Source organism: Microchirus variegatus (genome assembly GCF_963457635.1).
Source record: "Microchirus variegatus genome assembly, chromosome: 4".
NCBI classification, from domain to species: Eukaryota; Metazoa; Chordata; class Actinopteri; order Pleuronectiformes; family Soleidae; genus Microchirus; species Microchirus variegatus.
Window position 1 is genome coordinate 6,726,540 of NC_139805.1, and position 22,819 is coordinate 6,749,358.

Sequence of the window (22,819 nt, forward strand, 5' to 3'; positions counted from 1 at the left end):
GAAACTGAATTTACAAAACTAACTTGGTTTTTGTACATTTATTTCATACATCTTTTGGGTTCATATGAAGTGTATTTATCTTTTATAATAAATTGAGTTGTGTATTATTACCGCTGCAATTTACATAGGGTACACCAGGGACATGTGCCGTGTGAGCACTAAGGGTTGAAATGACAACTTTTGTTCGGATTTTATGACATAATACTTACAGTATTACCATTTAGAATTTTGCAAATGCTCCATATTACAAAAAAACTAAAGCTAATACAAATAGCAAACCCTATTTAAAAAGTAATTAAACTTTAAAAAGAAAAGTCAAAACGAAATAAAAACTTAAACTAATGAAAAATCCCAAACTATTATAACCTTGGTCTACATGCTAATATGTCCATGGGCAAGATGCTTAACCCCACGTTGTAAGAAATATGAGTGATGGAAAATGTGCTGCACATAAGAAAAGTGTGAGTGAATGTGTGTGAATGGCAAAACTGTTGTGTTAACGCAGCTTTGAGCGGCCATCAAGACCAGAAAAGTGGTATAAACTGTCATCTGCAACTTGGAACATCAACGTGTTGTCGATCTGAGAGAGGCTTGGATATAATGTGTGGATGGAATTACTGTATAACCTGGACATATAACAAGTGGAAATAAATGTGCAAAATCTTCAGGTGACTCTTCTGTACCCTGATGATTGAGGAATAGGAACAGTGCATTGAAAGCTGCCGACAGCTAATAACTATAAGTGGCTTTGAAATTAAGTTTAAGCTTTGCATACTAGAACATATGTACTACTATATGTACCACTTTCTCAACTGTTTCCCATTTTTCTCTTTGTTGTTTTATGAATTTGGTTTGGGCCAAGGCCATTCACCATAACTCACTTTAAGCTCACATAGAGTGGTCCTGTTGCACATATATATTAGTTATGGAGGTCTACTTACATACATTAACTTGTTGTTATGGTCAAAAACCTCCTAGTTGCTGTAAACGAACCGATTGAAATCCTCTTTTCTGACGCTGTTCCTTAGCCGCGATATTTCAGACTCAACTCTCACACCCAGAAGACAGACTGTGTTGTGATTTGCTGGCCAGCGTAGAGCCTTCCCAACTGTCTTGTGATTGGCCAATACCCGGAAGTGACATATTCAGCACACCCGCTCTCAGAAGTGCAGCTCCCCCCTCTGGAACGGTGGAAGCACTGCTACTTATTATCAAAACGTTGTTTTAACAATGTTTAAAAATAGCTTCTTCACGACTCCCCGCCACAGTCCCTTTGATGACTTTGACTAGTGCCCGGAGCAGGACGATCTGCTGTTCAGGAGAACTGCTGTTTACGTAACCGGACCGGGTTTTTTCAGAGATCTCGTTGAGCCCGAGATTACAATTAAACACAGCGTTCTCAGCAGTGGCTGAACTGTTTGTTTTGAACCTTCAGGGCTTCTTAAACAAGGCAATGACGCAGATACACACTAAAAAACAGCGTTAATTGGAACTTCCGGTCTAGGTCCACTTTAATGTGCAAAATCTTTAGATGACTCTTCTGTACCTTGATGATTGAGGAATAGGAACAGTGCATTGAAAGCTGCCTACAGCTAATAACTATAAGTGGCTTTGAAATTAAGTTTAAGCTTTGCATACTAGAATATATGTACTACTATATGTACCACTTTCTCAACTGTTTCCCATTTTTCTCTTCGTTGTTTTATGAATTTGGTTTGGGCCAAGGCCATTCACCATAACTCACTTAAAAAGGCTAAAACCCAAGTCCATGGCAAACTATAAGGCTAGTCCTTGGTATTGTTATTATTATTATTATTATGAGCAATAAAAATCAGTCAAATGTTGTATGCACGGGGACATCGTTCTCAGACAAAAGTGCTACAACAGCAGCAGGATAACACACACACACACACACACACACACACACACACACACACACACACACACACACACACACACACACACACACACACACACACACACACCTTGAACAGCCTACAGAGGACATTTAATTCACATGCTATAAATAACACAGAATGAGGAAGATGAATGTTGCACCTGGCCTGAAACACGGGGAGCTGCAGAGGAAGTCAACAGAGGTCATTCTCACAATGCAAATTATTATTATTATCACTATTATTATTATTATTATGGAGTATTATTATTATTATTATGGAGTATTATTATTATTATGGAGTATTATTATTATTACTCCTACAGCTGATAGACCATCAACCCCCTTTTTTCACAGTCACCATCCCTGACTTATCCCCGCCCATGTTACACGTCACTGATTCAAACAGAGGCAGAGAAAACCGAGCGCTCTCTCCTCACACACACTCAGAGCTGAGGCTCAGACTGACGAACACAGAGCGACTCACACACACACTCACGCAGAGACAGGGAGATAGAGAGACATAGGTAGAGAAAGAAAGAAAGAAAGAAAGAGAGATATTCGGGGATAATTCCGTGGTTTTCCCCACACTTACGTGAACGCGCAGCACCCACGGACCCTAAAGATGTGGAGAGAATTCGGGAAGCTTGTGCTGTTACATTTGTTACTCATGGAGCTCCACTGCGCTAAAGGTAAGACCCGCACACACACGCAGTCTCATTCGGCGAGGAGGTGACTTTGAATTGAGACGCTTACGCTTCGGACACAGAGACAGAGACAAAGACAGAGACAGAGACAGAGACAGAGGGGACCTGTCTGTCCCTCACTGCTTCGCCGCTGACTCGTAGCCGGCTCCGCTGGCTCACACCTGACCGGGTCAGCTGCGTTTAGTGTCGGGATGTGGAGGCTGTCACTGTTTGACTTAAGGTGACAACATGCGGAAGAAGAAAAGAGCGCACACGTGTCTGAAGGCAGTAAACGCTGCTGATGCCGCTCAGGGAGAACGCGGTGTGTGAGCGTGTGAGTTGACGTGGACACAAAGTGTGCAGCCTCTGTCTGTGTCTGTGTGTCTGTGTGTGTGTGTGTGTGTGTGTTAAGCAGCCATGGTCATACTCATCAGACCTATAATAATATTATTTGTCTTGTGTATTAATAAGCTCAATGAAAGTGCAGTGGAAGTCATTTTTTTCTCAAACACTCAAACAGAATGTTTGCACACAGCAGTGTGTGGGTGATCTGTGTTTCTGTTTGAAAGCTGGAGATTGATGCAAGAGAGGAAGTGTAAACAGTGTGTGGTTAAGCTCTCATTTGTCTCACTGGTGCCCCCTTTCCCTTAAATAGCACCTGAGGTGTTAAAGTGTCATTTTATAATAGATATATACAGTATATTATCTGGTCAAGGGTTCCCTCCTCTGTTGTTCTTTGTTTCCCTCTGTACATGTGTTTTTGTGTGGAGTTTTTCCAAGCACAGAAGGCATCACTTGCCAAATTGTTTTTGTTCTGTAGGGCTGTATAAATACAATTTTGACTTGACTTCTCGTTGCTCCAAAACTATCTATATTCAATCTGTTCTTTTCTGTCCACAACAGGAACTCATACGGAGTCGGAGTGTGAAGCTGGACAGTTCCAGTGCAACAACGGACGGTGCATCCCAACTCTGTGGAGATGCGACGATGACGACGACTGTTCGGACAGCAGCGACGAGGAGAGCTGTCGTAAGTACACGAACACAGGGATGCACTGTAGCTGCCATCATGCATGTGGCGAAACATGAGTCTGGAACAAGGAGTCAAGGGTCTATCATATAAAGATTTGATGCAGAAAATCATTTTTTTTGACGAGATTTTGCTTTGGATTATTTGTGAGCTGGCACATAAAGTGGATAACGGTGTGTGGTGAATGAGGAGTTATTCTGAGAATAAGCTCCTTTATCGTTTTGCTTGGGGCCCCTCTGGCAATCTCTCTCCTTTCGGTTGTTAGTCTGGATATGTCGGTGCGGCATCTGCTGATCCTGGACCATTTGTGAAGTCACATGGTGACAGGAATTTTTGGTAATTTGTCACTAATTTTCCCTTCAGTAGATAAACCTCACACACACACACGAAGAGAGCCATTGCCTTTCTGGGTCAGAGCTGAGCCATTTTCATATTATAAATATTGTTGCAATCCAACATCCTTCTACTGTGGACTGAATCATCACATCAGTGGTGTTATCAGTGAGACAGTTTGCTCCCCTGCCTCAGAATGCTTTGACTCTATGACGGCTTCACAGATTATATCATATCTAAAATGAGATTATAAGTATTGCTGTGTTATGCGGCATGTTCTAATGCAAAGACTGTAATTTTAGTACATGGCTGATCTCAGATTTTCTAGTTTTTATATGCCTCTTGATACCTGGATTGTTACTTGAGATTAACATTTTTGACAGGATATAAGTTAATTGGCGATTAAACACGTCTCTCAGAAAGTATTATTTAAAAAAAAAAAAAAAAAAAAAATGGGAGAAAAAGTCATGTGCATTTCTGGCTGAATTGACTCTGTTGTGTTGAGGAAATTGCGCAGACAACCAGCCGAGTAATCGCCGCTCATAAATTTGTCATGGTACTAATTGCTTGAATGGTTATATTAGTGGCCAATTGATTAATCACTCATCGTGAGCACAGCAAAACCAATGATTCTTTCATCTCACATGCCCGCCGTGGTGGTCTCAGCTGCTGATGTCTTGGGAGTCTCCACCATGAATGTCATGATATTTACAAGCGTGTGTCATCGACGGGGAGACTGATTGGTATTATTTGAAAAAAAAAAAAAAAAAGTAGGCAAAGCTTGATGTATTGAGATTTAATGAGCTTTTCTCTTGCCAGCTCTGGTTTGTTTGGTGTTTCTCAATACCACAGTGTGATCGACTGACTCTTCTTGTAGCACTTTGAGGCAAAAGTGTGCTCTGCCTTTTTGTTTACTCTCTTTAACCTACATGTCCTGTGTACCTTTCCTTTCCTCTCGAGCTTCCTTGCTAGTGCTGGCCCAAGCCTTTATGGGGCCCTAAGCTGAATTTGATTTGGGGGAGACCCTTCTAGCAGGTGCTTGAATTTTATTGTTATAGTTGTTTTATTTACACCAAACCAGTGTCACTCTTTTTTTTTTTTTCTTTTTTTTTAAACCTCAGAGGTAAAGCAGTAAAATCACAATAGTGGCCTAGAACAGATGTGCAAATAACTGTATGTGCATTAAATGAGCAAACATTCAACTCCAACATAAAACCAACTAACTAACTTTTACTAGATATGTAAGTATATCCAAAGACATATAGATTTCTTTAATATGGTAAAATGTTTTTTTTTTTCTCCACACATCAGGGGGCCCCACGCAGCCACTTAGTTTGCTTATGTGTCGGGGCCCCAGGCTCTGTTCTTTGTCTCTTTCTAAATATTTTCACCTCACACTCTCTACTTTTATGTCATTTTGTTCCTCGTGATGTTAGGGGCGGGTGATAATATCTCGATATTTCTTTTGTATTTTGATAACAATAATTAGTAGATATCCTTTTAAAAATTTGAGTCATGAAGTCATTAATTCTTGCTTGCAGATTATATCAATGGACACATTGTCTCGGGAAACTAAACTTTAGCGTTCAAGTAAAAATGCAGAAACATTGAACCTTGGGTAAACAGTCAGAGGGCAAATTGTGCCGCAAATGAGCGAGAGCAAATGATAGAACAAATATGGAAATATTTATTCAAATATTTAGTTGTGGCGGTTGGTGTCTTCATGTTTTCTCCCTGTTGGCATCATGGCACGTGGCTAACCTGTTTGGCAGGGAAGATGCGTCATGAGAGGTCATGTGATCACGTACCCCGACACTAGTGGTCGTGTTATTGGGAAGTCATTTAAATACTCTGTAATGTCAATTTGCATATCTTTAAAAAGACAATCGCAATATTATCTTCCACAACATATCTTGCCCACCTCTCCTTGAAGCACTGTATGCAGCATTTACATAACATACAGAAAATGTCTCATTTGCTACATAATAACCTGGCGACCTCTAGTTTTTGGCCCTCTAAAACACAGACTTGTACTTGACTTGTAAATGTTGTTGGCCAGAAACTGGCTTGTAAACGTCAGGGTTTGCCATTTAGTCTGGACAGGCTGAAATGTAGACCATTGGAAACTATTTAAGCCTGTGCTCGTCAATGACGATGTGAATATTATGCTCGGAAATGATTTGGTTGATTTCAAGGCACCTGCAGTGTTTACATTGAGCGCACTACATTTAAGCAAATAAATGATCGGAACTGGGAAAAAAATGCAAATGCATACTATTTAGAAACAAATAGACTCAAGATCTAGTGACGATGACCTGGTGTTCAGTCATTTTGCTTCATGAAAAGAAAAAGGAAAGCGATACCTGGGTATAGCAAACAGTGATAAATGGTTCAGGAGCTCAAACTTTACCTCTTAACTGCTTCAGGAAGGACTAAAGGATGTTTAGTCCCAGCTGAGTGCATTTTCTTTGAATATTTTTAATGCCACATTACCAACTAAACACATTCTTGTTGGTTAGATGTGTTCCCCCCCCCCCCCCCCCCCCCTCGGAGATAGAAGTGGAAAAATTTAACTTGGTCCAAAAAAAATGTTGCTTAAGGGAATTCCATGCTGGGTGTGAAAGCTGCATTGACTTGATACAGGTTTGAAAGATGTAAACATGCATAAATCGCATGAAAGTAGTTGCGTCTTGTGTGCCAAAAGCCTTGGTGCAGACACTGATCCAGACTTTATTTATTTCACCGGTAAATGCAACATGGGTAACAACAAATCACCAACAATTTCTGACCTTGTTAGAGCGGTCTGATTTCATCAGCTTCTTAACTATAAAAATGTGGCATTGTCTTCATTAAAACAGATTTTTGCGCCACAACATTTTCAATATTTTCTGATATTAGTGGTCAGAACTCATTTTGAATGTAGCCTTACTCTCTCAGTCCTTCTTTGTTCTCTGTCCGTAGCCTGTACTGGCCGTCGGGTGCCTCCTTCCATAATGCTGTCTCACTCCGTTGGTGTTGTAGCAGCCATAAGGAAGCTTTGGTTCCCCCTATTTTGAAATCTCCTATGGGTACCTTGGCAGTGACGATGCCAACGAGGCTATGCCCACTCGTCTTACACCCACAAAGAGCATCAGCTGACAGGTTGGTTGGAGATAAATCCAACAGCCTGACTCTGGTTGCCGGAGTGAGGTTCAGTGGCTGGCAGCATGCCAGCCCTTGGAGCAGATGCCAGCACTACCTCTGTGCCCCCACCCCAAAAACCCAATATCATTAGCGAAGCTCAGTGGAGAGAAAAGAGGAAGCTGAGGAGGAGAAGTAGGAGGAGGAAGAAATGTACAGATTTGACTCAGTGGGACAGGAGAGTGTAGAGCAGTGAGGATTAAAATAGGAGCAAAATAATTTGGAAGAACTGAAACAGGAGGAGGGCAAATGGGGAGAGAAGAGTTTTTCCACATAATTAAAGGTTAAAAGTAAAGTTATTTCCTTCAAGCCAAAACAAGATTCACGAAGATGTCCATTTTTTGTTAGTCCTTCTTTGTTGTTGTATCACTTTTGATGTTTTTGACTGATTAATATGAGTAGTTAAAGGTGATGGATGGTAGCTCACTGGTAGAGCGAGTTGTCATTCAACTTAAGCCCAATTTACAACAACCTTGCGTAGCGACCCCTACTGATCGGGTGGTAAATTGCAGTGCGCACGGGGCACCACGATGGGGAACTATGAGGGCTCCAGGGGTCTCCGTAATTACGCAGTTGGATAACGTATTACGCAGTTGTAGAAGTATAATGTGGCCTCTAGCCTGTCAATGGCGAGTCGTCTTTCAACTTGAAGGATGTGGTTTTGATTCCAGGCTCCGTTAGTCGACATGCACGATAGTCTACAGACATTTAACCCCACGTTGTGATGTGAATGGGTATGAAAGATGAGTGATTTAGATGTACTGCATGAAAGTGTGAGTGACTGGGTGAACGGGGAAAATGTAGTGGAAATCAGCTTTGAGTGGTCATCAAGAGTAGAAAACCGTTATATAAATAAAACCATGTGTGGGTGAACCTCTGGTGTGATACTGGTTTTTTTTGTAATTTCAGACAATTTAAAGGGGAAATAAGTAGTTTATAGTGCCATCTAGAGGAGAGGCTGAAATTTACAACAAAGACCTGCTGCTCTGCTCACCCCCTCCGTTCCCTGAGCACTACGGTATCCTCAGCTGGTCAAATGTCCTCGTCGTCTTTCTCCGTGTCAGCAGATGAGGTTCGTGAGGCGAGGGAGAGGGCGAGCTACCGCGGCCGTAGCAGACGAAGCGGAGAGAGAGGAGGCGGGACTTCCGCTACAAGTAAAGAGACGATTGTTTTGTTCTCTCGCGTTTGTCCTTACAGGCTCCGGTAGAAACATGGCGTCTCGCTGCTAACAGTGGCTATGCAACCGCGGTCCGCGGTCATGTCATTTAACATGACTTTTTGAAACACTACGAAAATGAAACAAAAACTATTATACAGCGACTAGACAATGCAGGAGCACATAATATGTATAAAAAAGTGGATTTTGGGTTATATAAACCCATAAATACTACATATTGTACCTTTAAGAAAACAATTATGATAAATTTAGCTCCTTAGTACACAAAGTACACAATGATGGTATTTTGTTCAGTACAAAAGAACTACATTCTGAACAAATTTGTACCTAAAATACCACCCACTATCTGCGATACCTGACTCATGTGGACTTCAAGTGAAACATTCAACCTATACAACCATATCACTGAGACTTCTCGTTGCTTTGTCGACATGCCTCTGCAGTCTGTTGGGGCAATGATTTGCACATAAAACACATTTGCAAGCTATGACTGCGAGTTTTTATTATCTAAATAATCTATACCATCACACACACACACACAAACTCGCATACAGTAGGTGTCCTCCCTTTAGCTGCTATATTGCATCGAGGCTGCTAGATTGATTTACATTTTGTGCCTTATCTCTCCTTTCATTCATTCTTTCTTTCCGACTCTTCATGTTCATCCTGCCTCTTGTTAGACCCTGCTCTTGTTGCCCTGGGAGACAGTTAAGTGGTAGTGCATGTGTGTGTGTGTGTGTCCCATCTTTGCAGTGAACACAACACTACACATTATATGTACTGTGTGAACACATTGGGACAACTCTTCTCACCTCTGCGCAGCTCTGTGTGACCTACATTTCCGTTGGGGAATATACAGAAAAGGCCTTATTATTTTACAGCGGATTCAAGTGGATTTAAACACGCCTAATCCAAAGTGCTGCTGTAAAATCATCTCATGTTTGACATCACATGTTGCTTCTCCCTCTCTCCCGTCGCTCCAAATGGCTGTGCCCGAACTGCAGTATAAAAAACTTTCCATGGGAATTTATTCAGAGTATAAATTTATAGTTGATGGTTAGGTTGATGTTGATGTTCTCCTTTAACATTACCTTAGTCAGTCACAGGTGTTGGTATCATAAGTAGAGACGTGCTACGATTTATCCTTATCCAACATAGTGGATAGATGATGACTAGACTAGAGCCACATCATTTTCCATCATCTACTGAATGTTTATTACCAGTACACTTAACAACCACTGGTAGGATTTATGCTCGCTCAGCTTTTGTGTTTCATGCTTTGTGCTTTGAGTGTGAACTTAAAGATTTGCATATTAGAATTTGTCATTCTGCAAATGGTAATCTTTTGTCCATATATATAGTTCACTTAGGCTGCCAGCAGAACACTCCATGCACTACACAATTTATTCAGAGGCTCATTACTGTGAAGTCACCTGTGATAATTATTTATGCAGCTACACTTGATCAACAAGTTAATCCATGGCAATGCCGGTAGTTTTGATATGAGGATTGTCTGGTTTTATTTATTTTAAAGACGTTTTTTTTTTGTTCCCTTTACAAAATAGCATTAGTCCTTATTATGCGTAATAATGATAATAATAATAACTTGCTTAAACTAATGTCAAAGGACGGCGTCAAATTCTGAATCCTAACCACTCAATACACCCTGAAGGCGAAGTGTTTCATGTTTCAAAACACAGGCGAGGGGAATGAAAGAGAATGTTAAGGGTGGGAAAAAAAATGTGTGTGTGTCTGTGTGTGCGTGCTTTGGTAACTCTTGAGGACTTTTTCCTGGTATAAACTCTGACCTTGTCAGAACCAGTAGTTCTCATAGAGACCAAAACCTGGTTCCTATGATGCAGAACCTCATTTCTGAAGAACTGGTTAAATTAATAAAGAATGGTTAATGTTAGAGATAAGGCTTTTTCAGTGTGTGTGTGTGTGTGTGTGTGTGTGTGCGCTCTTGTGCTTGTGTGTCTCACATCACAGCAGGACAATGAGTCTTAGCCAGCCTGAGAAGGGGAGCTTCTCCTCTGCTGTCTCAGACCAGTTCCCCATAGGGGGGACATCACAACATATTTCACGCCACTCCTGTCTCTCTGTGTGTGTGTGTGTGTGTGTGTGTGTGTGTGCGTGCATGTGTGCACATGACACTGTAATAAGAGACTGAGAAGCGCTTCAAGCACAAAAGGCATTGTACTGATAGGCTCGGCAAACCCATTTTGGTCACCTGCTGACACACACACACACACACACACACACACACACACACACACACACACACACACACACACACACACACACACACACACTGTTCTCTGTAGCAAAGCAACGGGTTCACATGAGATGCGAGTATGAGGTCAAGGGGACCACAAGTTGAATCGATTACACACAGACACACACATAGGAACACACACAATGAGCATGCAGGAGCAAGACTGTGTGGCACCGTTCGCATTTGTTAAAGCAACGCTGCTGTTCTTAAAAAGACACCATACAGACTAACATTCGTCATATTAGTATTTGTACTTGGTGCAGTTTCTGCCTCTTAGACGGAGACGCACCGCTGTGCTCTGTGGCCACTGAAGCACTGTGGGACTCCACGTGTATGCATACGCATCTGCTTCATCTGGTTGGCTTTTTGTGTGGAGAGAATGGAGACATTGAAGTTTAAAGTTTCAGACACAACTTCTATGTTAGTCCAGTTTTTCCGGGAGAAAAATGAATTCAAATGTGCTCAGTTTTGGTTAGCAGTGCAGTTTCTCCATCGCTAATGAGGCATAAAATATACATTTGAGAACCACTACTGGTGGGAATATATATATATATATATATAGGCACAAATACCACACATCCTAATATATTACTCTCCTCTGTAGCCCGCACTGACTCTTACACCACAGTATGTCAGATGACAGCAGGAGATTCACATATTCAGAGTTAAGAAGTGAGAACTTCTGCCAGCTCTGAAGCTCCAGTAAACGCTGAGGGCAAACGCAGCCACTGCACTCAGTGTTGAGAAATTTCACTGGTTGCTCATCTGGAACATTTCCCAAAATATTTCATGCTGTATGAGCCTTAATACACACCGATAAAATTAAATAAACACCACTCTTCTCCTCTGACCCTCTTTTACCCTTTGATACATTAAAGGCTAAGACTGCCAGCTGGCCGCGTCTCGCACGAACACAATTTATTCCTTTTAAAGACTGATTATTCGACATAATTAAGTTGACAAGTTGTCACATGCAACTTAGCTGTCCCTGACAGCCAAAATGTACTGGGGCATTATTTTTTGGCACAAACTGTGTCATGCTGTGTAAGCAAACAGTACCTGTTGTGCTGAATAGGTGTCGAGCGCATTGGTGCAAAACATCAGCGTGGTAAATTTAGCTGAGGTCAGTGCTGACCCGAGGCATTTGCTCTTGCTTTCCGTCTTTGCCTTCCAACCTTTTCTACCGTGTTCATTTATTAGTTCTGTCTTGCTTATTTTTTGTCCACTCGTCTACCACTTTGCATCTGCTGCCTTCCTAAGCGACATGACGGGGTCGGTGGGTATGACATTCAGTAAAAAACCAACAGAGTACAAAGAGGAAGCAAAAACTGTGTGTGTGTGTGTGTGTATGAATAACAAGGGAGTCCTGTCGATCTACATACATACAGTATAATCCAGTTAGCGAGTGTCTCAGCACGAGAATGCACCCACTCATTATGCTTTGTGTATGTTGACACACAGCTGCTGTCACTTCCCCCTGCCTCTGTCTCTTTTTTTACTCACTGTGTCTTTTATAATAAGGGCATATTTATGAGCAGAAAAGGTGTTCGTCCACCCCCCCCCCCCCCCGCTTAACATTCACTCCCAATAACCCAGCTGCAGAGCTTCAGTGTGTTATTAGGCGGTCCATGCGGGTCAGGGTGTTTTAATACTAATCTGCGCTGCAAAATATATCCTTTAATCAACCGCCTGAGCCAGACTTGACCTGCAAACCACCGAATGCTTACTAAATTGTCGTACGTGCACCGATGTGATTTAGGTTACTTTTTAGGAGTTTTGTGCAGATTGACAGTGACGGAGAGATGGGAAGAAAAGGTGGATGATGGAGCCGAGCCTGTTGCATGCAATTCAGAGTTTTGAACACAAAGCCTGTGGTTCCGTTGCAGTTTAGTCAGATGCTTGTAGAGAGAGGTCTAGACTTGGGGTGAATTCCAATTCCTTGCTTAACCCTCGATCTCAAAAATGCGCTCCCTCTAGTGCAAGTGCTGTCCCGATTCTCAGAAAAATTAAGTTGAGGGGCAAGTTTAAGGGCTGTATCGCCCTCAATATTGAGATTTTCCCGAGACCACCCTTGGGAGCAAGGGCTACCCAGAATGCTTTGCGTGTTTTGATATAACAAAGATGGCGCCGAAAGCAGCGAAACGAGTACACTACAAATTAAGTATTTTCTTTGTTAATAGAGATATAAAAATGATGAAAACCATTACCATTACCTTAGTCTAGTCCCATATTATGGATTACTTACGTGATTGTTGCGTAACATTTATTTTTATTTTACGATCTTTTGTCAATAGCCGGCCAGTGCGGACAAGCGATCGTTTGCTATCGTTTATCGTGGTGTGTGGTAACTGTCAGCTGAAAATGTCCGTGGTTGTGGTATTTGTATGAGTATCATCTTATAACTAACTGACAACCCAATAACTTGACTGACAAACGGATCGTAATAAATAATCGTGACGTAAATGTGTACTTCTTCTTTTTTGGAGTTGACAGACTGGACGCAGCTTTCGCGTTATTCTGCCCCCCACAGTCTGAAGACAAATATCTGCATTTAAGGGGTGTCCCATTTCTAAGTGGCAGACAACACTTGGTTTTGAGGGCCAGTTAAGATTAAGGGTTGAGCTTGAGGGTTAAGATTGAGGGTTAAGATAGGAATTGGAATTGGCCCTCGGACACGACCAAAGATGAAAGTGCAGGAACCTGTCTGACATCTACGATACTGATAAATTCAATTTTCTCGCAGACAGCCTCGCTCTAGTGTTCAGGGTTGCGTATTAATTTTATATGGTGTCAATATTATTTTCTTTTTAAGCCAGTGTGCATTAATAGTTTTTGACAATCTGATTTTGGTCTGCCCAAATTATTTATGACTGATTGTCAGTTATAACTGAAAAGCAGATACGTGAGGTTCCATTAGATGGTTGCAGTTTGTGCTTTGATAGTGTCTTGAGTGTGATTTTTTTAAAATTACTTTTAAACTACTGAAGAAAGTGCTATAACACCAGCACTCACATCCACTTTGTCACTCTCAACAGCGAGAGTGCAGCAGACAGATGGTCAGGGACAACAGCATTGTCCTCGTATCGGAGTTGTGTTTTTTTCTCTTTGCCGCTGACCCTGAACATAACATAACTTCCTCTGGCTTGATGAATGTCGGAGAAAAGTAATGGAAGGTTATAATTATTGATGTTGAAAAATGTGTTTGCTTGAGGACAATTCAATGCAAAGGTAGGAGAGCTACAACCATACAAGCAGGACAGAAATGCTTGCAAAGTCAGTGTGAACGTAACCTTAATATCAATAGAGGCACTGTTTTTTCCTGATACTCAGTGATACTTTGGTACTAACCAGCGAGCAGAAGAAGACGGAGCGATGGGAACTAACAAGCAACGGATTTCATGGTCAAATCGAACAATAACACTGCCCGTTGCTAATGCTAACTTTATGCTAATGCGACACTTGTCGCATCCAGTGATGACAACACTGTCTTTAGCCGGTTAACTCCACAGTTCAATGTTTGTCTCAAAGCCAGATATTGTCTGGTTTGTTCCCCCCCCCCCAGGTTCTTGTAAACGTTCAGTGACACTCTGGAGTACGATGAAGGGAAGTGAACCAGGAAGTTGAAGATGTGTTGTATGAAAGGAGAGAAGGTTAGCACTCCTCTTGACAAGGATGGAAGAGGTCTCATGACCTTCAACACATATACGGTTAAGGCATTGCCACCTACTTCGTGGCATCGCTAACCAAATTTTGGTTAGCGATTGCCGCTGAATGCAGGCAGCTCACTGCTCTGGGTTAGCATGTACTTCACCTCACTGTGTGCTGTGTGTGTTCAATAACAATACAATAACTCACGGATGGGTTAAAATGCAGAAATTGGAAATTTCCCCACTGCGGGGAATCTTATAATAAGGGAATCTTAATGTCAGATCTTTCCAAACTTGTTAAAAGCACACCAGGGCATTATACGGTTCAGATATATTCAGTCAGTCTGTCTTTGTGATATATTAGTTGATCTCCATGGACTTAAATGTTGTCCATGGAGACAACATGGACAACATTTGGTCCGGTTCATTTTTACCACATTTTAATCATTTTAAGTTTCATGGTACAGTTCTGTTTGGTACGGTAAGGAATGGTAAAATCTGGCTCCTGGACCGTACTGTAGAATTAACTCTGGTACCCAAGGGAACCCAGTTATTTTTGGTACGATTCCTAAAGGAAACACAAAACAAATGTGCGCTGTACCAAACCGAACCATTCCACTTGGTAGAAACACGGCTTTAGGCTGCCAACATGGCAGTTCATAGGGACTCAGTCACATGATGCCCGGAGCTCTATAGTAATTATGTGATCATGTCGGTATTCTTTTGATTAGCATTAACGTTGTTCCTGGACACTAATCTTTAAATAGCATTAGCTGTTAAAGTTGCCTTTTATCTATGGAGCTAACTACATTGCTAGCCGGCCACAATGACATCAGACTGCTGTACAAGATTAGATGTTTTGGGCCCAATCGCTATGAAGAGCAGATTTAAAATATATATTTTTTTAATTTTTAATATGCACTGTTCACAGGCTATAAGTATGTATGTACTGGTGGAGCATGAGCATCTTAAAAATGATGACTTCTTGTTCTCTCACTGCTGTTTTCCATACCTGTCTTATGTATACAGTACTCGCACATCTGTCTTCTCAGTCAGAATGAGCTTTTTAAATGTTAAATGTAAACTTTGATAACACCACAATCCTATTTCCTCACCTTGAGCATGTTTTAATACATGTTTCGGTATGATGTCCCACTCTTGCGTGTCACTTTGCGCTTGTGTTGTTGTGATGTTGTGCTGCTGTTTGTTGTTCCATGACCCAACCGTGTCTGACAGGGTATCGCACGCTAATCCCTAGCTCAGATTAACTGAATGTCTCCATGTGCCTCCATTTTATTATTTACATATCCTGTAATCCTGTTTTTCACCTTGCATTCTGGTGTATGCACTCAGAGAGTGTTGTGTGTGTGTGTGTGTGTGAGATGACAACTTAGAACACTGATGAATAAAACATGGCCGCTAATACCAGCCTTTTGGGCTCACTGTGAGATTTGAGTTCCATATGTCAAAAGTTTTCATAATATTAAAATGGAATGCTTTTTTTTGTTGTCTTTTCATTTTTCATTGTAGTTTTTCTTTTATTTGCTTTTTGCTCGGCTGATCTAAATTGTACTCTTTTTTATTATTGTCTGTTGTGTTTTCTCCAGCTCTTCACTGACAAAGTGTTGGTTTGTGTAAGAAGATTCATATCATATGTCTCTTCTTGTCAAATAAAATGGGACGTTTTCCACTTCAAGTGGTGGCGAAACAGGGAATCAGTTTGGTTTGAGCAGGAATTAGGCTTCGGTGATTCTCTCAGGATGTTGCTTTTAACTTTTAAGATGTTAAACTGAGAGGAGCAGCCAAATGTTTAGAGAAAGAGAACAGATTCTCTTAGGAAAAAAAGGCTTTCCTTTTTTTTATACCATGTCTCCCCGTCCTCTCCTTCCATTGTCGTCCTTTTCAAGGTCTCTGTCTGCGTTGTCTGTTTTTCTTTTTCCTGCCTTGTGCTCACAGTTTGTTTAACCAATGAGAACTCTGTCCCTCTGTGCCCATCGCTATCCACCCCCCACACCCTATTATTGATCATTGGAAGCAGCGCTTGAATATTTGGCAGCAAAGTGACATCTTCTCAATGGGGCCTGAGTGGTCCCCCGTTCACCCTCTTTCTCTGACTCACGGACACATCACTCTCAAATAGGTACATTGACAATTGGTTTTGTGTGTCTGAACTCAATGAATAGTGTTGTGACCTTGCATGCAATATCTCCTATTATCTTTAGGTTTCAGTGGTCACGTTTTTTTTTTTCTGCAGCCTTTTTTTATCTGCTCCTGCAGTTGATGTTTGTTTGCATTGGACATAGAACTTAGAGGCTGGGCCTCACGGTTGGTGCGGTGGTTAGCACTCTTGTATTTGGAGCAAGAAGAGCCGGGTTTGAGGCCTGGTTGGAACAAGGGCCTTTCTGCATGGAGTTTGCATGTTCTCCCTGTGTGTGGGGGGGGGGGTTTTCTCCGGTTTCCTCCCACAGTCCAAAAACATGCAATATGGGGATTAGGTAAATTGGACGCTCTAAATTGACCATAGGGGAGAGAGTGAGTGGTTGAATTGTTGTTTGTCTCTATATGTGACCCTGTGATGGACTGGCGAACTGTCCAGGCTGTACCACACCTATCGCCAGCTGTCAGCTGAGATTGCCGCAGCCCACAACCCTCCTGTGGAGGATAAAGCGGTTGAAAATGGATGGATAGGATTTAGCGGTTTTAATATAATTGGCTTAAGCATTGTAGACTGGGCTTACGAGATAATGATGCAACACAGACGAACACGCTAACATGAATGCATGCTTTGCACTTAAGCATCAACATCTCAGTGTGATGAATAAATTCTTCTGTTTTCTACCGCTTCATCCTCTACATGAGGGTCACAGTGGCGCTGGAGTCGGTACCAGCTGACACAGGATTTGAAGTCAGGCTACACCCTGGAAAAGTCGCCAGTCCACCGCAGGGCCAACACACAGAGACAAACAACACATTCAATCTCACGTTCACACCTACGGTCAATTTAGAGTTTACCTGATCTCTAAATTTCCTTTTGTCCGAACTGTGAGAGGAAAGCGGAGAACCCTGAGAAAACCCACGCGCACAAGACGAGCACATGCTAACCCCACACAAAAAAGGCCTTGGTTGAAGTGGGATCCGACCTAGTGACCTTGCTGGGAGGCAACAATGCCACCGCGCCACAGCTCTGTTTTGTTCCAGGAAGAAATGTGAATCACTGACTTTTAAATCATGGAGATATCAATAAAAGTTAGAGGAGTCTCTTTATCCAGAACAAACACAAGTGAGGGGGTGAATCCCTGGCAGTTATGGCACATCTGCAAGTATTTTTAATGACTTGCTGCTCATGAATTTCTACTTTGCACTGCCTGCTGTGCTCAACCGCCACTACATCCCACAACTAAAAGATAACATTTCAGTAATCACTTAAATTATCTTATAAATTTCATGTAACAACCAAAGTTAAAAACTAAGGACACAAGAGCCTGTAATATGGCCTTTATAGTCCTGTTTCCACCAAGCAGAAGAGTGCAGTTCAGTTCACCACAGTCGGGTTTGGAATGGTACATCGCTCATATCTGTGTGGGCCAGATATTTAAATTGTAGCTATTTACGCAGCTGCATCAGTATACATATATAGTGTGATGGAAGGTTGCCAAAAGGTGGGACGGTTTGGTTCGATTGTTTTGGTAACCTTCTCGATGAAAAATTGAATAATTGCGTGCCTTGCCAAATTGACTCATACTGTGTTGTTTTGATACTTCAGATATAAAACCCCCTCAAGATATCAGACATTTTGAGCATGAAAAGTTCCTACACCTATAGTTCAACACCTATAACACAGGGCATCATTTTGCATATAGTAAACCCAGTGACCCAAATTTTTACCGAAGGTGATACAGTTGAGCTGTTGGAGTTATTCCACCACATTGGTCCACTTTCAAAGGTAGCCGGTCAGTTTAATTATATCACTGTCCTTTTTGTACCTGCAAAGTGGAGATGTATAAACACTTTTCCTTTGCATTCTTTAGGCTTCTGATGAGCCAGATATTTAAGGGTCACCATACAAATAGAATAAAGTACACATCTACATCTAAATGTGATTTGATCAATTTGATTTAGACTCTTTACACAAAAATGGACCAACTCTTATTCCCCAAATGGCAAAAGTAAAAGGCTATTTTGTTGGGGAAAAAATATCCTTTTTCTTTCAGTAAAAATATTGATCCTCCTGACAATGAGACAAAGAGGTGTGTGAAGGTGAGTCGTAATGAGAGTGGGCAGCCTCACAGGTCTTACTTTTCCTCACACACACCTCTCTCTAACATGAGGCTCTAACCCTTTTGGATTGAGAGGCTACTTGAACAGGTTTTAGTCTGTAATAATCTGATATGTGATCTGACATTTGCCTGGTATAAGTAACAGCAACATGGATACATTTTCTTTAGTTTTTGTCCAAAAAAAGACTAAAGGTTTATTTCTTTAGATCAAGTGTTGTTCCTGTCCTTAGACATAACCGAGCGAGCTCAGCTCTCACTGGATAAATATGTGTAACTGAGTTGCCAACATCAACAAACGCCCTTCATAATTCAGTTTCCATAATTCTATTCACTTCTTTAGAAACGCAACATTGACTTCCTTTAATCCAACTAATTGGATGACTCATTAGATAATTTAAGTCCCGATTGTGTGTACGTGGCAACAAGCACTTTTGTTTTGCCGAGCTTCAAAGTGTCTCAATTCTTCTTTTTTTTTTCTCGCTAGTGCACCTGAGACACGTTGACCTTTTACTCATCAACAGACTCTCTCGCTTGTCCAAAAATCCAGCGAACACGCGTGGTCTCTTTCAACTGACAAACGAGGTGTGGCTGAGTAAAAAATAAGGGTGTTCCTTGGCTTTAACTGCATGTCACCTGGGATTATTCTCATGTGGAGAATTAAACTGTAGAGAATTAATGAATTAGTGTCGTTATGTGTCGTTCAAATATTTCCTCTTCCATGACGTTGGAGTTTTTCTCTAATGTTTTTTCAGATGAGGCTGTTCTCCAAAGAACCTGACATATGCTGCCGTACTAACCGCTCCTTTTTTCAATGTTGCAAACCCTGTGTATTCATGTCTACTTTACAAAAAGTCATGAAAATGGGTGAGCTCCATATTTGTGTGTGTACATGTATAATCTTTGCCGCTGACCTTAATTCATCACATTAGCACTGAAGTCTCTGGAGTCTATGGAGATGTGTTTTGGAGAAGTTAGCAGCCCATGGCTAATTGATTTCAACGAAAAGCACATTTGTACGTCACTTATTAAATTACACCAACATGCATTTGGGAGTAACAGGATTTCCGTGCTTGTGTGTATGGTGGGGGTATGTGCACAGTCAGGATTTTTTTTTTTTTCTTTTATGAGATCAATGCTTTTTGTTCTGCATCCCCATGTGGACACTGTAACAGAAGGTACATGTATGTATCAGTATTTTGTGTGTGTGTGAAAGAGGCTGCAGGGACCTTGGGCAGATAAATCTTTAATCATGTGCATGCGCTCATGTTTCATTTAATTGGCCCTCTAAATCTATAGAATGTTGACGGCATTGTGGTTTAGAAACACGTAGGTGTGGGTTGCGTGTGTGTGAGCGCCCGTGCGAGCAGAGATGTGATTTGTTTTACAGTACATGTAGGTCACATGTGTTCTTACATCCTATTTTCACAAGCATCACATCTCTTTTTTACTACGCTCTAAATATTCCAGTGCTTGAGCGTATGGTATGGTATGGTTTTTCTTTCTTTTGTCGAGTGCATTTATAGCCACATTTATTATACATATTGTCTACTGTAGACGGGAGCGATTCTAAGCATCAGATGATGTGTTTTGCATTTTAATGTTGAGTATATTCCTGTCCTGTGTTTTCAGGAGGGAACCTCTGTCTTTGTGACCTGATTTAGTTCATGTCATACAGCTTATCTATGCATGCAAAATATCCATATGTAGGAGACTGTCTGAATAGTTGGCTGCAGGTAATTCCTGGCTTGGTTTTCTTTCCTTTCCCTTCCGTTTAAATCCTTCTCTGTCTGAGCCCTTTCCTCCTGGTGAATACTTTTTAATCAACTACAGGAACTGCCAAGGAGGTAAAGCTGTTCAGGTGTGGAAGTGTGTCATGATTGTGTCTCTAGTGGGATGAGGAGAGGGCTAAAGGCACAGTTGTTCCTATAGGTTTGCAGTGTGAACTCTCCGTGAGGCTATAGTGTATTTGTACCTTCTCTTGTTTAGCAACTCCACCGCTTGTTCTCAGCTGCCTATGAGCGATCGAACATTTGTACAGCTTTAGAAATGGATCAAATAATTGATTAAACTGATTAATGGGGCTGTTTGCTGCACTCTGTAATTACATAAACTCTCTATCTCTCTCTGTGTGTATGTGTGTGTGTGAAAGAGACTTGAATACTTATATACTATATAAGGCTAATATCGCTGCCTAATTACGGGGGTTGATTATTTTAAAAGAAAAATGCTGTAGAGTTACGTGCTATGTGCCAAAGGCTAATTTGTGTATGTGTCTTTGTGTGTGGTGCTTGTGACTGCTGCCTGCTGTTAGTGTCAGCATGATGGAGAGACTATAAATTGGTATGTCGACTAATGAGTCCCTCTATGTGTGTGTGTGTGTGTGTGTGTGGCTACATATGCTTCTGAGGTGTCCCAATGATAAAGAGTATCCTGTTCTCTATATTTGTGTGTGTGTGAGAGAGAGATTCCAGATCTGGTCATTAGCTGTGAGGGACTGCAAAGCCAGTGACCCCACAGTCTGAAATGGAAGAGCCTGTCCAATTCCAGTTCACCCCACAGACCCCAGACTTCTGTACTAATGGAATAAAGCAGCCATTGATGAGTAAGGACGAGACATGTGGGGCAAGAAATGGAAGAGACTATGGACACACATACACACTAGAGCACTGCTCAGGCCATGTTTTTCTGCCCTAACCAAGCCGTAGAGACCTAAAACCTGACCAGTATTCTGTTTTTTTATTGTTCAAATGCAACCAAAACCTGACATCCTCATCTCCTCCTCATCTTTATCCTAATCCAGGAAGCTTTACTTGGCTTTAGAACAATAAAAAGATAGCAATTGCGTTGTCTTCATAATGTGCATTCTCAACGTCCTTACACAGAGCCGAATATGTGCTAAAATATTTATATTGACAAACTATGCTCATTTCCCTCAGACTGCGCGGTGTACTCGGTAATCAACGTCCTGAGTGTGAGCAATGGTTTTATTTTGGCGTTTGTGATTGTTTGGGAACAGTTAAATTAGCCGAATCTCGGGGCTTGTAATAAATAGACCGCGCGCATTATATGCATGCAGCACCCAGGCTAATCCGAAAACATCGCAGAATGTTTTTGACTCTATATGCCTGACTAGGATTCGTGGGGAGAGATCGAAGAAAACATAATCTGTTTTCTCCAACTCAGATCAACTAACCGAAGAGGCATGTTCATGAAAAGATGATTAGATTTTCCTCTCTGCTGCATGGTCCCTGAATCTCCCTCTCTCTGTCATTGCTGTGCTCTCTGCAGATTTGGTGATAGTTCTTAATTTCTTTTTCTGTCCCACTCTATTTGAATGTATGGATTGTTCTCTCTGAGATGTATTTTTTTTTTATACCTACATCTTTTCTAGTTTGAAACTTCTCAGCTGTGAACTGTTGATTAGACCAAAGGCGCCCAAATGGCAAGTGGTGCCATGAGGCGAGTCCAGGCATCCGTGGGATTTAGTGACAACCGTAGTGTACATTATTACCGCAATAATATTCTGTGAATATAACCTGGTTGCCGGGGACTGAATGAATCACAGAATGTGTTCACAGTTTTATCTCATGCATATCAACTAGTGCTGTGCAATAGGTTAGCGCACGTTAAAGGTACAATATGTAGTATTTATGGGTTTATATAACCCAAAATCCACTTTTTTATACATATTATGTGCTCGTGCATTGTCTAGTCGCTGTATAATAGTTATTGTTTCATTTTCGTAGTGTTTCAAAAAGTCATGTAAAATAACATGACCGCGGACCGCGGTTGCATAGCCACTGTTAGCAGCGAGACGCCATGTTTCTACCGGAGCCTGTAAGGACAAACGCGAGAGAACAAAACAAGCGTCTCTTTACTTGTAGCGGAAGTCCCGCCTCCTCTCTCTCCGCTTCGTCTGCTACGGCCGCGGTAGCTCGCCCTCTCCCTCGCCTCACGAACCTCATCTGCTGACACGGAGAAAGACGACGAGGACGACATTTGACCAGCTGAGGATACCGTAGCGCTCAGGAAAGGGAGGGGGTGAGCAGAGCAGCAGGTCTTTGTTGTAAATTTCAGCCTCTCCTCTAGATGGCACTATAAACTACTTATTTCCCCTTTAACACACGACACGTTTCCATGACGACTGACTGGAAAAAGATGCGCGTGATGTCATGTTTACGTGCCACGACACTGGAGTCCAGGCACCGTTTACCAGGGAGCTGCATTAGCTCCTTTTAGCGCCGTTAGCGTGCCTACAGTCGAACTGGAGCGGTCTGTTAAATAAACGAAAAAAGAGCAGCGCTACAAATAACCATCGTGT

General features: G+C 41.7%; 1 protein-coding gene across 1 annotated transcript in view; it reads left to right on the forward strand.

Moving 5' to 3' along the window:
* Positions 1-2,519: 2,519 nt before the first annotated feature.
* Positions 2,520-22,819, forward strand: part of lrp8 (low density lipoprotein receptor-related protein 8, apolipoprotein e receptor) — a gene marked incomplete at both ends in the record, with an annotated part of 260,428 nt that continues 240,128 nt past the window's right edge. The window contains 2 exons of the mRNA XM_083888037.1: positions 2,520-2,586; positions 3,484-3,609. Of these exons, the coding sequence (XP_083744163.1) occupies positions 2,520-2,586; positions 3,484-3,609 (193 nt within the window). The remainder of the gene's footprint in view (positions 2,587-3,483; positions 3,610-22,819) is intronic.